The sequence below is a fragment of the Cicer arietinum genome, chromosome 2 (genome assembly GCF_000331145.2).
Source record: "Cicer arietinum cultivar CDC Frontier isolate Library 1 chromosome 2, Cicar.CDCFrontier_v2.0, whole genome shotgun sequence".
NCBI classification, from domain to species: domain Eukaryota; kingdom Viridiplantae; phylum Streptophyta; class Magnoliopsida; order Fabales; family Fabaceae; genus Cicer; species Cicer arietinum.
This window is the reverse complement of record NC_021161.2, coordinates 51,766,976-51,781,933: the sequence shown is the minus strand read 5'-3', so window position 1 is coordinate 51,781,933 and position 14,958 is coordinate 51,766,976. Positions and strand designations below refer to the sequence as shown.

The 14,958-nt window shown below is 28.5% G+C and overlaps 2 protein-coding genes across 2 annotated transcripts; both read left to right on the top strand.

Moving 5' to 3' along the window:
• Window positions 1–8,175: 8,175 nt before the first annotated feature.
• On the top strand, window positions 8,176–11,199 carry LOC101505736 (receptor-like protein 7). Its single transcript, XM_027331758.2, is given in 2 exon segments — window positions 8,176–8,867; window positions 8,870–11,199. Coding segments are annotated over 2 exon segments (2,754 nt in total). The 5' UTR covers window positions 8,176–8,254; the 3' UTR covers window positions 11,011–11,199.
• A 229-nt stretch (window positions 11,200–11,428) lies between these two features.
• LOC101490233 (nucleotide-sugar uncharacterized transporter 2) lies at window positions 11,429–14,486 on the top strand. The gene is made up of 7 exons (XM_004491469.4): window positions 11,429–11,864; window positions 12,651–12,802; window positions 12,924–13,132; window positions 13,212–13,305; window positions 13,421–13,587; window positions 13,670–13,840; window positions 13,991–14,486. Exons 1-7 carry the CDS (start codon window positions 11,789–11,791, stop codon window positions 14,277–14,279), a joined length of 1,158 nt encoding a protein of 385 aa, XP_004491526.1. The 5' UTR covers window positions 11,429–11,788; the 3' UTR covers window positions 14,280–14,486.
• Window positions 14,487–14,958: the final 472 nt, after the last annotated feature.

Below are 14,958 nucleotides of genomic sequence, written 5' to 3'. Positions count from 1 at the left end.
GGACTGAGTATGACAGCCCTATGTCATAAAGTGGCTTTTTCTCTCTTGTCCACATCACCTCAAAAGATGAAGCCAACCTAGACCTTAAAGACTTCGAAAAATGCAGCTCAGAAACAGCCTTGCACTCTGATTAAAGTGAAAAAGCAAGGACATGTCAAGATCAAAGCATGTGCTGCGTGAGGATGGTTCTGCCTAAGCCTAACAAGCTGAGTGGCAGTTCTGTAATTTTGATGAAAACCTTGGATCCTTTGAAAATGAGCTCCAACGGTCATCAAGGGCTTGGATCTCTATAAAATGCATACAAGCTCTCCATTGGAAGACACACAACACACTTGCATAAAAAGATCAAGCATCTTAAAGCTTTTCAAGAAGCAAATCACATCCTCTCTTATTACTTTCTTTGATCCTACACTATATCTTTGTATATCTTTTGAGAAAGTATTAAGTATCAATCACTCTCATTCTACTTTGTAATTTCCTAGTGAGTGAAGCTTGGAAATATTTGGAAATTGATTTTAAGCTTGGTGAAGCTTGATAATACACAGTTGTAATCATCCTCGGGTTGAGGATTGATCTGTTTTGAAAGTTAGTGAAATCTCACAAGGGTGTGAGGACTGGACGTAGCCATCTTTGGGTGAACCAGTATAAAATTGTGTGTGTGTCCCTCATATTCTGCTCCTACTTTTTTACTCAGCTTAGATCTAACGATTTGAAAATTCCATCCTCGAGCTAGCCATCCTCAGCAAGAGGATAGTTTTTAAAACACTTAAAAATTGTTTTTAACAGCAAAATCCCTATTCAACCCCCCCTTCTAGTGATATTTAGCTACAACATATATATATTTAAAAAACACTTTATATAAAAGGTTAAATTACACATGTGGTCCCTTAACTTAATTTCAGGTAACGTTTTAGTCTTTTATCTTTTTTTTTCCCAAGTCGGTTCTTTATTTTAATTTTAAGTGACAATTTGATATTTTATATTTTAAAATTTCAACAATGTTATCCCTTTTTATAAAAATATTCAAAAAAATCATCAAAATTTTCAACCAAAACCCATAAAATTAATAATAATCTTCAATATAATGCAAATTTTATCAAATATTCAAATACACTCATAAAGAATAAAAATATGAGTTTATTTCAAGATTTAAGTTATGAATTTGATTAAATTTGTATTTTATTGAAGATGATAATGAATTTTATGGGTTTTGTTTGAAAAGTTTAATGATTTTTTGAATTTTTGTAAAAGAAAGGACAACATTGTTGACATTTTAAAACATAAAATATCAAATTGTCACTTAAAATTAAAATAAAGGACCAACTCGAAAAAAAAAATATAAAGGACTAAAACGTTACCTGAAATTAAGTTAAGGGACTGTAGATATAATTTAGTCATATAAAAAGAATAGGAAAAAATTTAGATAGCTGATTTCAAGAAGAAAAAAAATATCATCCTAAACAATCCTCTATATATAAATCAATTCATGCATCTTATCTTATTTTATAACTTTAAGTAAAGATATTTTGAGATGAAAAATCAAACAAATCAAAATAAAAATCTACTTCCAAGTCAATGTAGACAATGACTTACAAGTCAATTTAAAAAACGTTAGTTTTGATGAAGTAGAAAATTAATAAAGTGTTTCTATTTTTTTTACAAGCCTATCATTTCAAATGTTGTAAAATTGTAATAATAAATTTAAATATGTGTTTTCTTATTTATTGAAGTTTTTAAATGTATCTTTAGTTAATTAATTTATTATCATTGTTCATAAATTTTTTTTATAGAAGAGATAATAATTATCAATATAATTAACTCATCTAACTACGATATATAAAATTCAAAAATATCTAAATATTCAACATAACGACATCTACATTTGTGAGTTTAACTAATATCATTACTTGAACGACTTGTAGAATTTTTTTCTTTTTGATTTGTATGCATCGTTCTTAATGTGATTAATGAGCATACATTGTTTTAAAGCCATACAATGTTTTATCTAAGAAACAAGATTGATTGATATTCTGTGGTCCAAAATAAACCGCTCCCAATTTCTAAAAATGTAGTTTCCCGTATACCAAGTCAAGTCATGCATGCATCTATAATTCTATATGTGGAAGAATATTATTTTACATATATTATTTTATCAATCAACCAGGGATTGATCGATGTTGGTAATTAGTCATTAATTTTTGTTAAATAAAGATGTTGAACCCATGACCTTATCTCTCTACCTCCCCAAAACCACCAATGTGACTCATTTATACTTGTATTTAGTTTTTGTAATCATTATTTTGTGGTTTTATAAGTGGTATTGGTTAGGTGTTGTTTTGATTTTTTATTTTCGTGTAATGTTCGTTTGGTTCAAATTGATATTTTTAATGCATATTCAATAAGTAACTTTGACGTTGTTATATTTGTAGATATTCTTAACACTTCAATTTTGTTATATTTGTAGATATTGTTTGTGTAATACTCTTAATCTGAATATTCTAAATTTATTCGCAAATTTATCTTTATTTTTTGTTTTAACAACTTTAAATTTATACCGTTATCAATCAATTTATTCTATATATTTGAATGAATGAATATTTTTTGTTCAGTAAAAAAAAATGGAGAATGATATATGAGGACAAATATGGTGAATTTGAAATTGAATTCGTTCAAAAAATAAATATTTATATATTTTTTTGGTTGAAATATTGATATATTTTATGAGTTTAAAGGTAATTAAGTCATTGTAAAATAATTTTATATTGTCGCTGAATCATAATAATTTAATTTATTATATTATATTAAAAAAATTTAAATAAAAAATAATTATCTAATATTTTGTTCACATCACAAATTATTATTGATTGTTTTTTTATTTTAAAACAATTATTTACGGTACATCTCCTTTAAATTCCTACTTTATTTATTTGCTTTGACACAGTAGATAACCATTTTTTTTCTTATATTTACTCTCATAAACGAATTCATTTGTTTCTATTTGGGGGTAAGGGAAAGCTGCCCACTAAGTTATTTACTTTGTTGGTAACTATTGAATAATTTTATTGTTGGTAACTACTGAATAATTGTTGGTAAATATTAAATAGTTTTATTTGTAAAGAATAAGATGTATATTAATATGAGAAATAAATTTTTGAATGATTAAGTTTCATTACTTAAAAAAAAAATAAAAAGTTTTACCCTGTGTATACCTATACTTATACTCCTATCCTATATTTTATACAAACTACCTATTTTACTCTTTTTTCTTTCCTTTTAAAAGAATAAGTTTTTTTCTACTCCATTAAATTCAACTTGTATTCTAGAAAACTTAAAAAAGGAAAATTTTCAAAACTCATGTGTTTTAAAAATTTTGAACTTTATGTACCATAATTTTTTTTTCTTTAAATTTTTCGATAGAAATGTGTTTTTGAAAATTCGAACTTTGTGTACTGAAAATTTAAAAATTTTCTGGTACACAAAGTTCAACTTTTCTTAAATACGTGTTCTGGAAAACTTATTTTAAGTTTTCCTAAATAAATTTTGTGAAACTCAAGTTGAATTTAGTGGAGTACAAAAAAAACTATTTTTAAATAAAAAAAAAAAAGAATAGGATAAAATAGGAAGTTTGCATAAAATATGGGAGTGTGAATATAAATGTAGGGGTGTAGAATAAAATTTAAAAAAAAAATATCTGACAAAATGAAAAAGACATATTACAATTTTAAAATAAATTTAATTTCACTTTTGGTCTCTTATTTTAACATACTCATAAAAATAGTTCCCTTATTTTAAAACAATTTTTTGTCTCTCAGTTATCACATTTGTAATAATTTTGGTTGAAACATATAATTTTCTACTCCATATATAATGATTTTTAGTTCAAAAAATGGCGAGTTTTTGTCTTAAAAGTGTTTTTAGGCCAAAAGTATTTTTTAAACCAAAATACCATATTATTAGTTTTATATATTAAATTGTCTTATTTTTTTGGTCCAGTGGGAGGTCGCTGGCCTAGGGTGCGACGAGGTAAATTTTTCACCTAGTTGGAGGTTGTTGGCCGGGGTTTTTAATTTTTTTTGTTCGTTTTAATTGGGATTTAGTTAGTAATATGTTAATAAATAATTAAATTAATAAATATTTAAATTAAATAATATATTAATAAATAATAATAATAATAATAATAATAATAATAATACATTAATAAATAATAATAACAATAATAATTATTATTAATTACTATTATTGTTATTATTATTAAAAATTGTTATAATTAAAAATATAATTTACTATTTTAATTTTAATTATTTTCAATATAACAACAACAATAATTATTATTATTATTATTGTAACAATTTTTAATAATAATAACAATAATAATAATTAATAATTATAATTGTTATTATTATTTATTAATATATTATAAATTAAAATAGTAAATTATATTAGAAATTGTTGTTGCAAAATTGGACATGGTGTTGTTTGTCTTGTGACCAATCCATGGATATTTCTACTTGCACAAAGAGGTAACTATTGCAAACAAATTTTATATTTTTTCTTTTTTTAAAACTAACTGTTTTGCACAATTGATCACATGATGGTTGACGAAGTAATATATTCATTCAAATTTGATGTATCATTTTTTTTAATGTATTTTATTTGAAATTGATAATATAATTTACTATTTTAATTTTAATAATTTTTAATTATAACAATTTTTAATAATAATAACAATAATAATAATTAATAATTGTTATTATTATTTATTAATGTATTATTTAATATAATTATTTATTAATTTAATTATTTATTAACATATTACCAACTAAATCCCAATTAAAACGAAGAAAAAAATTAAAAACCCCTTCGGGAGGTCGCATCCCCGGCCAGCGACCTCCAATTGAGTGAAAAAAAATTTGCCTTTACCTGAAGTTGGATAATTTAATATATAAAATTGAGAGTGAGGTATCTTGATTTAAAAAAATAAAAAAGGGAATATAATGATAAAAATAATCCATTATTGATTATCCTCTATTATGAAATATAAATAAAACTTATCATGTGTTTTGAAAAGAAATATAAGTTTTTGTTAAAAAAAAGTGAAAATAAATTTAAGTATTTATCCATTTCTCTTTTATTCAATGATAATATTTTAAACGAGGATGAGATCGAGAAAATGAAACGGTGGATAAAAAATAGAAATTGATATTTTAAAAAAAATACGTGAATTATTAAAAATGATACTTTAAATATCAACCATCTAATTTGATCTAAGGTCTATAAATGTTTTTCTCTTTCTCACATAAAAAAGACAACATTCTCGTTAAATATAAAAATAATGGTTTTATGTGAGAGTGAGAAGGATAATTACCATTCCTTTATATATACACACACATATTTCAAAAAGTTGAGCCATTGATATGAAATGAACAAAATTTTGGGATGAAATATAAAACCAACCGGTGTTGCAACTTAGAAGATTCCATCTTTGGAAAAGACTTTCAAGTCAATGTAAGTATAAAACAAGGTAAAGACCACTTTATATGGTAAACAAAGTATGGACCACCTTATATGGTAAACAAAGTATGGACCACCTCTTAATGTGATGAATGGACTTGAGCATTTGATTCATTTAATTAAAAGGTTTAATTGCAGTTTTGGTCCCTCTATTTTAGTTGAATTGCGAAAGTAGTCCTCCCATTTTGTTTCTCCTCAGTTTTGGTCTTTGCAGCAGAATTTTGGTCTAAAATTTTATGAAATTTCATTTTTTTTGCATTTATTTAAGTCGCATCATGCCTCAATATCTCATTTGCAACAATTGCACCGGAAATATACGATCATAAATGGTGTAGTACGGCTTTAAAAAAATGAAATTTCATCAAATTTTGGACTAAAATTCTGTTTGATGGACCAAAACTGAGGAGAAACAAAATGGAGGGACTACTTTCGCGATTCAGCTAAAATAGGGGGACCAAAACTGCAATTAAGCCTAATTAAAATTAGAGAGGACAATAGCTAGAGTGTGGATAGTGTATTATAGTACTCATCTCCATATTAATAGTTTAATAAAATACTCATATATGAGTCCGTATCCTCATGGGTATCAATTTTAATATTCGTACTCTTACTCTATGGGGACCTAAGTGTCTGTACTCGTACTCGTACTCATTATTCACACTTTAACTAAAATAGATCGATAAATAAATGATATTGTTGTGATTAAATTTAAAAATTATTCAAATATCTTAAATTCAATCATAAAGTATTATAAATCAAAATATTTTCTTACTCAAAATATTTCAAATGAACATTTATTACAATACACAGTCAAATATTTATAATAATATTTTATGAAGATGCAAGTCATACGACAATATTATTCGAGATTTGTAAAAACAATTAATAAAAAGTGACAAGTATAATTATAAAATCACGGTTAATAAGATAAAACTCTTAGTTATAAAGTCACAATTATTTATCTATTCATCATAATCAAATTTTTAAAAAGTTTGCAAACGTTCATCTTTTGATTATAAATATTGTAGTGGTTCAATGATATTAATAGATGTTAAAACATAAAAGAAAACCATTAATTAAACTAACCATTAATATAATAAATAATTTATATAAGTGTGGGTGCGGGGTGGGTACTATAGTACCCGTACCTGGACCCATACCCATGATGCAAATTTTTACTCTATCAATTATAGGTTTTTTGCGGGTACCTACTCGATCTAAATCTATTTGCAATCCATAGTTAAAATATTAAAGTTGTTTACAATTAATATGCCACTTAAATGTATTTTTCTATCTTCTATTTTGTCACATAACTATTTCTTACATCAAATCATACAAAATAGGATCCAATAAATTTTTAATCTATATTAAAGTTTAATATTTTGTTTTTAATCCTTATAAACAATTTCTTAATTTTTTTGTCCTATAATTTCAACATTTTGTTTTTAGTCTTCGTGCTCTTGTTTGGATAACACACTTTTAGTTAATGTCTATATTTTCAAATAGACCAAATGCAATAAAATCAAATGATATTCAAAACCTTTACAAAAGTGATTTGAATTTTATATTTTTAAAAATAATTTTTATGAAAATTATTTAAAAATAGCATAAGCTATTTTGGATTAATTTGTTATCAATTAAAAAAAATTGACATTCGACAAATTAGATATTCATTATTAGAGATTTTAACATGATAAAAATCACTTTAAAAAAAAGTATCGCTCACAATAGGTTTTTTTCAAAATCACGTGAAAAACTTCTCAAAATAGTTTTTTTTTCAAATGCATTTTCACATCTCTCATATTCATAGAGAAAACAACACATGAATTGATAGACTTACTAATACTGATAAAATACTTAAAATAAATTTTTTCATAACTATTTAAACAAATTTTCATTTTGGAGGTGCTAGCTTAGTAGCAGGAGTTTGACAATATAATATCACATAATAGAATTCAAATCATATTTTGTATGAGACAATTGTAAAATAGTCATTGTATCGCAATTATTATTAATAATTTTTATTTCCATATTTTGTTTTAAAAAATAAACCAATTTTTTGTTTGAATCTTTATTATTAAAATTATTTTTTAAAAAAAATTATAACAAAAATATAGATTATTATAAAATTATTTTCTAAAACAATTGTAAGAAATGCAAGTCTAGATTACATTTCTTGTGTATATAAATAGTAGTACAAACTTTTTCATTGTTAATGATAAGTTATTGAGATCCAAGTAATAAAGACATGGTAAAAATATGAAATTGAGATTATTATAGTGTTCGAAATATGTTTGCAGAAAAAATATTTAAAAATTTAAATAATATACATGGATTGATTTAAAAGTAATGACTAAAATTGTTTTTAAAAAATATTTGAGGAATCATTGTTTGAAGAAAAAATTTAGAAGAACTAAAAATAAAATATAATATAATATATTTATATGGACCAAAAACATATTTAACCTTTTTTAAAACAATAAAATATTAATTTAATGTATTATGTTAGATGCAAATGTAATAAAATTAAAGTTTCCGAAAGTGTGTGTGGTCACCAAGTAATGACCATAAAAACTAAGTTTTGCCTCAATTTGTACTATATTGTATATTTGACTTGACTATAAATAGTATGATATCTTCCCCACCATTTCATGCACACTTTATTTTTTTTCTCGCTTTCTTTCTTGTAAACTGTTAACACTTTCCATAAAATCTGCATTAATCAAGCAAAATGAAATCATCAATGAGTTGGTTGCTTCTTTATTTAAATATTTTACTCTTCTATTTTCCATTATTTTCTTCTTCTTTCAATTTCTTATGCCATTATGAAGAAAGTTATGCATTGCTTCAGTTCAAGTCCTCATTCAGTATAGATATGAGTTCATATTATTATTGTAGCGACGCATCTCTTCCTAAAACAGTGACATGGAAAAATGGCACTGACTGTTGCTCGTGGAATGGAGTCACGTGTGATATCTCTGGTCACGTGATTGACCTCAACCTTGGTTGTGAAGGCCTTAAAGGTATTATTCATCGTAACAGTACCATTTTCAATTTAGCTCACCTTGAAATGCTCAACCTTTCAAACAATTATTTCTCTGACTCCCATTTTCATTCTAAGTTTGGTGGATTTATGAGTCTCACACATCTCGACTTGTCTTATAATGAATTTCAAGGTGAAGTTCCACCTCAGATCTCACACCTTTCCGAATTAACATCACTTCATCTCTCTAGCAATGATGAGTTAGTTTGGAAAGAAACCACCTTGAAAAGGCTTGTGCAAAATGCAACAAATTTAAGGGAGCTTATTTTGGATTACACGAATATGTCTTCAATAAGACTAAACACCATAGATATTTGATCTTCAATCAATCTTCCTCTTTGGTTACTCTTAATCTTAGATCAACAGGATTAAGAGGAAATTTCAAAAATAAAATTCTCTGTTTACCACATATTCAACATCTCATTCACTTGGATCTTTCATACAATTCATTTAGCAGTAAAATATCATATGTGTTTGGTGGGATGATCAAACTGCAAGAACTCGATCTAAGTTCAAACAATTTACAAGGACAAATTCCATCTTTATTATTTAACTTGACACAACTTGTTAAATTAGATTGTTCTTCAAATAAATTAGAAGGTCCCCTACCCAACAAAATTACAGGGTTCCAAAAACTAACTGATTTGATGTTATATGACAACATGATAAATGGAACAATTCCTTCGTGGTGTTTATCTTTGCCTTCTTTGGTAAATTTATATCTAGCAAGTAATCAACTAACAGAACTTCCCAGTGAAATCTCATCGCATTCCTTAAAGGTGCTATATCTATCAGACAACATACTACAAGGCAACATTCCAGAATCGATCTTCAACCTTGCAAACCTAACAAAATTATATCTATCATCAAACAACTTTAGTGGTCTTGTCAATTTTCAACACTTTTCCAAACTTCAAAATCTAGAAGTTCTGCACCTTTCAGATAATAGTCAATTGTCACTAAACTTTGAGTCCGAGGCCAATTACAATTTCTCTAAACTATTTGTACTGGATTTGTCTTCCATGAGCTTGACTCAGTTTCCGAAATTATTATTACGAAATTACAATAGATTGGATTATCTTGATCTATCTAATAACAAACTTAATGGAAGAGTGTCCAACTGGTTGCTTGAATCATCAATAAGGTTGAACCTCTCTCAAAACTTGTTCACGGCAATAGATCTCTCTATGTCAATACAGCTTGAATTGCTTGATCTTAGTTTCAACTTACTGGATGGTGACCTCTCTTCTTTGTCATTTTGCAATATGACTTCACTTGAATTCCTCAACTTTGCAAACAACAAATTGACAGGTATCATTCCACAATGTCTTGCTAATATATCATCCCTCAGAAATTTGGATCTACAAATGAACAATTTTTATGGAGCTTTGCCAAGTAAGTTTTCAAAGGACAGTAATCTTCAAACTCTGAATCTCAATGACAACCAATTAGAAGGCCATTTGCCTAAATCTTTGTCCAACTGCGGAGGCCTGCAAGTTTTAAACATTGGCAACAACAAAATTCAAGACAATTTTCCTGACTGGCTTCACACTCTGCCATTTTTGACAGTGTTGATTTTGAGAGACAATAAGTTTCATGGTTCCATTGCTAATCTAAACATCAAACGTCCATTTCCAAGTTTAGTCATTTTTGATACCTCAGGTAATAATTTGACTGGTCTGCTACCAAAATACTTTTTCAAAAATTTTGAAGCCATGAAGTATATTGTTACTCTAGTGGTGACAAAATACTATACATCTTCTCTATACATAGATGCATCAATCTTCCATGATTTAGTGTCTGTGGTGACAAAAGGGATCACAATGAAATTGGTGAAAATTCCAATGAACTTTGTAAGCATTGATTTGTCAAGAAACAAATTTGAAGGAGAGATTCCAAATGTTATTGGAGATCTTCATGGACTCATAGTGCTTAACCTTTCCTATAACAGACTCACAGGTCCTATTCCTCGATCCATAGCAAACTTGACAAACTTGGAATCATTGGATCTTTCCTCAAATAGGCTCACCAGTGTGATTCCTCCACAATTAACCAATGTGTACAGTCTCGAAGTCTTGAATCTTTCCAATAACCATCTTGTAGGAGAAATACCTCAAGGAAAACAATTCAACACATTTTCAAATGACTCCTATGAAGGAAACTTGGGGTTATGTGGATTTCCATTGACAATGAAATGTGGACCTCAACAAAATTCTCCAGCTTCAACAAAGTTTTGGAGTGAAGAGAAATTTGGATTTGGATGGAAACCAGTGGCAATTGGATATGGATGTGGAGTGGTGTTTGGAATATGCCTTGGAAGTTTTATATTTTTAATGGGACAGCCAAGATGGTTTGTGATGTTGTTTGGTGGTCAGCCTAAGAGAAGAGTGAAAAGGAGAACAAGAGTGACTAGAAGCCATGCTACAACCATACATCAGATGATTCAAATGTCCTAGTTTTGTTGTTCTGATTATTTTATGTATTGTGTTAGTTTTTACCTTATGTTTCAAATAAGCTTCATGTGAGTGTGACAATCTTGTTTGTGTGTTTTATATATCTGTTTGTTTGTAGCTACCTGATGTTTTTATGTAATTATGAGTGTGTTGTAGTTTATTGATAAATGGAAATTATTGCTGCTTAATTTAGTTATAGATTTTATTAAACAAACATTGCATAACGTTGATTTAGTGATTTAATGCTACCAATCCAGTTGGTGTGATATATCCAATAAATCAGCAATTCAGTTAGAATGAATAAGATGAAACATTTGTAACAAGTTTAGTGATAAAATGATATATTGAGAGTAAATAAAGGTTATTGTTACACGTGTCTTGACTATTTCCTATAACAATATTTTCATGGTTCATGATGATATTACCTTAACTTCTCCGTAAATCAAAATTTACATCATGCAACAAAAAGTGTAACTAATACCCTCAACAAGAGTTCTACTACTTTTAATTGAAAAACACGTCTTCAGATCAAATGCAACATTCTCTTGTACAACAACACAAAACAAATTAAATCTACTTTGCTAATTCTCTTTTGTTTTTTTCACTTCTTTTTTCTTTCATGTTTATCAAAAACCTCAAGATTAATTGATTGATTGTGTTTTAAGCAACTTGGTCTAATAATTCATATTTATATGACCCTCCTACCTTTGCAATATTTATATGAAAATTGTTTAATAAGCATTAAGTATGTGATCTAAGTCGATGAATACGGTTGGTTGTTATGGGGTGGTTGGATTCACTGTGGGGAAATGGAAGAAAAACTATCAAAAGAAAAGACAGTGATGCAGGAGAAACAGGTCTGTTTCTGAATCCCTTAGCTCATATGATTGTAATTGAATTTTATTTTTTATTTTACGTCTAATTTGCATGATTTTTTATGTCATACTTTTTTTTCTGAGATTGGCTTTTCATATTTGTTATATTCAATTCTAAATCTTCATGGATTTCTAAAAACATGATCGGATTCTGTTTTAAAATATCAACAGTTTGAAAAGGGATTTTAATTTTTTAAATTTTGTTGTGTTAGTTTCTGCTCTTTTAAAATGTAAATGATGTTTGTTATGCTTAGAATAAGGGACACATTTGAATAGAGCCGAGGAAATAAGAATCTGTATTTCATAAGGTTGATTGTCTAAATCATAAGTTTGTAACATTACCTTTTTTTTTCCTTCTTCTATTTTCACTTGTTTATATTTTTGTTCTGTCATAAATGAATAACATGTTGATACTGATCATAGGGACTCTCATTAGATTGTCTTTTGTTCTTTTGGAATTGCTTTTTTTTTTGTTGCCATTTTTCTATTCTATTGAACCATAAAACCATTCTTTTTTCTCCATTGATGCCAATGACATTGTTCTCAATCGCACAGAACACTAGAAACAACACAGACACCAACACATGGATACTAATGATAATTTGAAAAATCAAAGTAATTGAATGTAACTACATGATTTTGTGTAGTGTTGGACACTGACACTATCAGACAGGATCGCACTTTCATTCAAAAGTGTTGGTGTACATAGTTTCCAATACTAATGTAAACTAGACAATGCTTTATGGTTCTCATGGTTAAAATTATCAGGTAAAGCACTGGAAGAACTAAGATCTTCTCTCTACAATGAGCTCCGAACATCGGAAGGAGCCAAGCGCCAACAACAAAGATATTGTGGACCAGTGGTGGCATTATCTTTCAACTTCATGGTTGCAGTTGGAATCATCATGGCAAACAAATTGGTATGTAACATTTACTTCTTATGTTGCATGCATTATATCATCATTATTATTATTATGACATGTTAGGAAGGTTGAAACTGAAATAGCCCTCTTGAATTTGATAAAACTCTGTTGCTGACAGGTGATGGGAAGAGTTGGCTTCAACTTCCCAATTTTCCTCACATTTGTTCATTACATCACTGCATGGGTTCTCCTTGCATTTTTTAAAGCACTCTCAGTGCTTCCTGTGTCTCCTCCATCTAAAACAACTCCATTCTCTTCTATATTTGCACTTGGTGCTGTTATGGCTTTTGCTTCTGGCCTTGCAAACACCAGCCTCAAGTATAACAGGTTCATGCTCTTGCTCTAACATATTAATGATACGATTTTGGAACTTTCTTTCATGTTGCTGACAGCCAAGTTCATCCAGTGTTGGTTTCTACCAAATGGCTAAGATTGCTGTTACCCCAACAATTGTTCTGGCAGAGTTCATACTTTATAGAAAAACCATTTCTTCAAAAAAGGTCAAAAAATAAACTTTTTCCTTGCTTTTGTTTCTCTCTATTTTATAAAGAACTACTCCATCCAACCCTTTAGTTTTGTCTGTATTGATCATGTCATTGGAATACAATGATGCAGGTTTTGGCTTTGGCTGCTGTATCAGCTGGTGTAGCAGTTGCTACTGTGTCAGATTTAGAGTTCAATTTATTTGGTGCTATAATTGCAATTATATGGATAGTACCAAGTGCCATAAATAAAATTTTATGGTCTACTTTACAGCAGCAAGGAAATTGGACAGCTTTGGCGTGAGTAGAAGTAGACACTATCTAATTTCTCCTATGCAAAATTAAGTTGTCAATAACTAGACATAAAACTTTTTCATTGTAGATTGATGTGGAAGACTACACCTATCACAATTTTTTTCTTAGGGGCTTTGATGCCTTGGATTGATCCACCAGGAGTCCTAGCATTCAAATGGGATGTAAACAACACATCTGCAATTTTGATATCTGCTCTCCTTGGTTTTCTCTTACAATGGTCAGGTGCCTTGGCATTGGGGTAAGACTACTTTCCTTTCCCAAGTTTCTATAGAAAGAAAGAAATAGTAGTACATGCACCCTTTTTGACACAGAATTCTACTTGTAATAGTGTTGTGTTTTGCTTGAGTAAGGTTAAGATTTGCTGAGATCACATTATCAATCATTGCAGGGCAACTTCTGCTACAACTCATGTTGTTTTAGGACAATTTAAGACTTGTGTCATTCTGTTGGGAGGATATTTGTTATTCAATTCAGATCCTGGGATTGTCAGCATTGGCGGGGCGGTTGTTGCTCTCACGGGAATGTCAGTTTACACAACATTTAACTTGCAAGAGCCTCAGGAAAATGCAAGCAAGCAGCTTCCAAAGCATAGTTTGCCTTCACCAAAGCAGAAACCAACTATTGAAGACAACAAAGATTTGACTGTAAATATTACCAATAATAACATTGTTGTCTGAGTCATATAACCTATGACAATGAGTGAATACCAGCACCAAATTATGGAAACACTCATTTTGCATCTTCTAGTTAGGTACTTAGGCAATTCAGGTCCAATTCCATTTTGCAAGAAGGTTTATTGTATAGACGGATCAAACATAGTATTCAATCATTAAAAATTTAATAATTATTTTGGAGTGGCTTTTCATTAGAATAAGCCAAATGAATATTCAAGGGTTTGAGGAGGACACATCTTAAATTTGGAAAATCATGGATTACCACACATCATGAGAGAATTTTGAAGCAATAGTTAATGAAAACAACCACATCAGTCTTATTTTACAAAAAGGAATGATCGAGAGAGCTCAACTAATGATTGTAAAATTAGATCGAAAAACACATACATCCACCAAGCTTAAGTATACATAAATATAACCATCAAAATAGAAATAACCAATATTGTCTTGCGAAAATTATGACCCATGTTATCACCCAGGTTATCGCGGGTCTAAAGAATCTGATACCTGAATTACAAATGGAGTAGCACAAAAATAGAAATTCAAATGGAATACTGAAGACTTTATCAAAATATGATTCTGTTTTATAATCTTGTTTTCACTGTTAAATTATAAGCATCTCATTTAGCATATACGTTGAAAAACTGAAAATCTCGGGGAACAAACAATGCAAAGCTTCCGA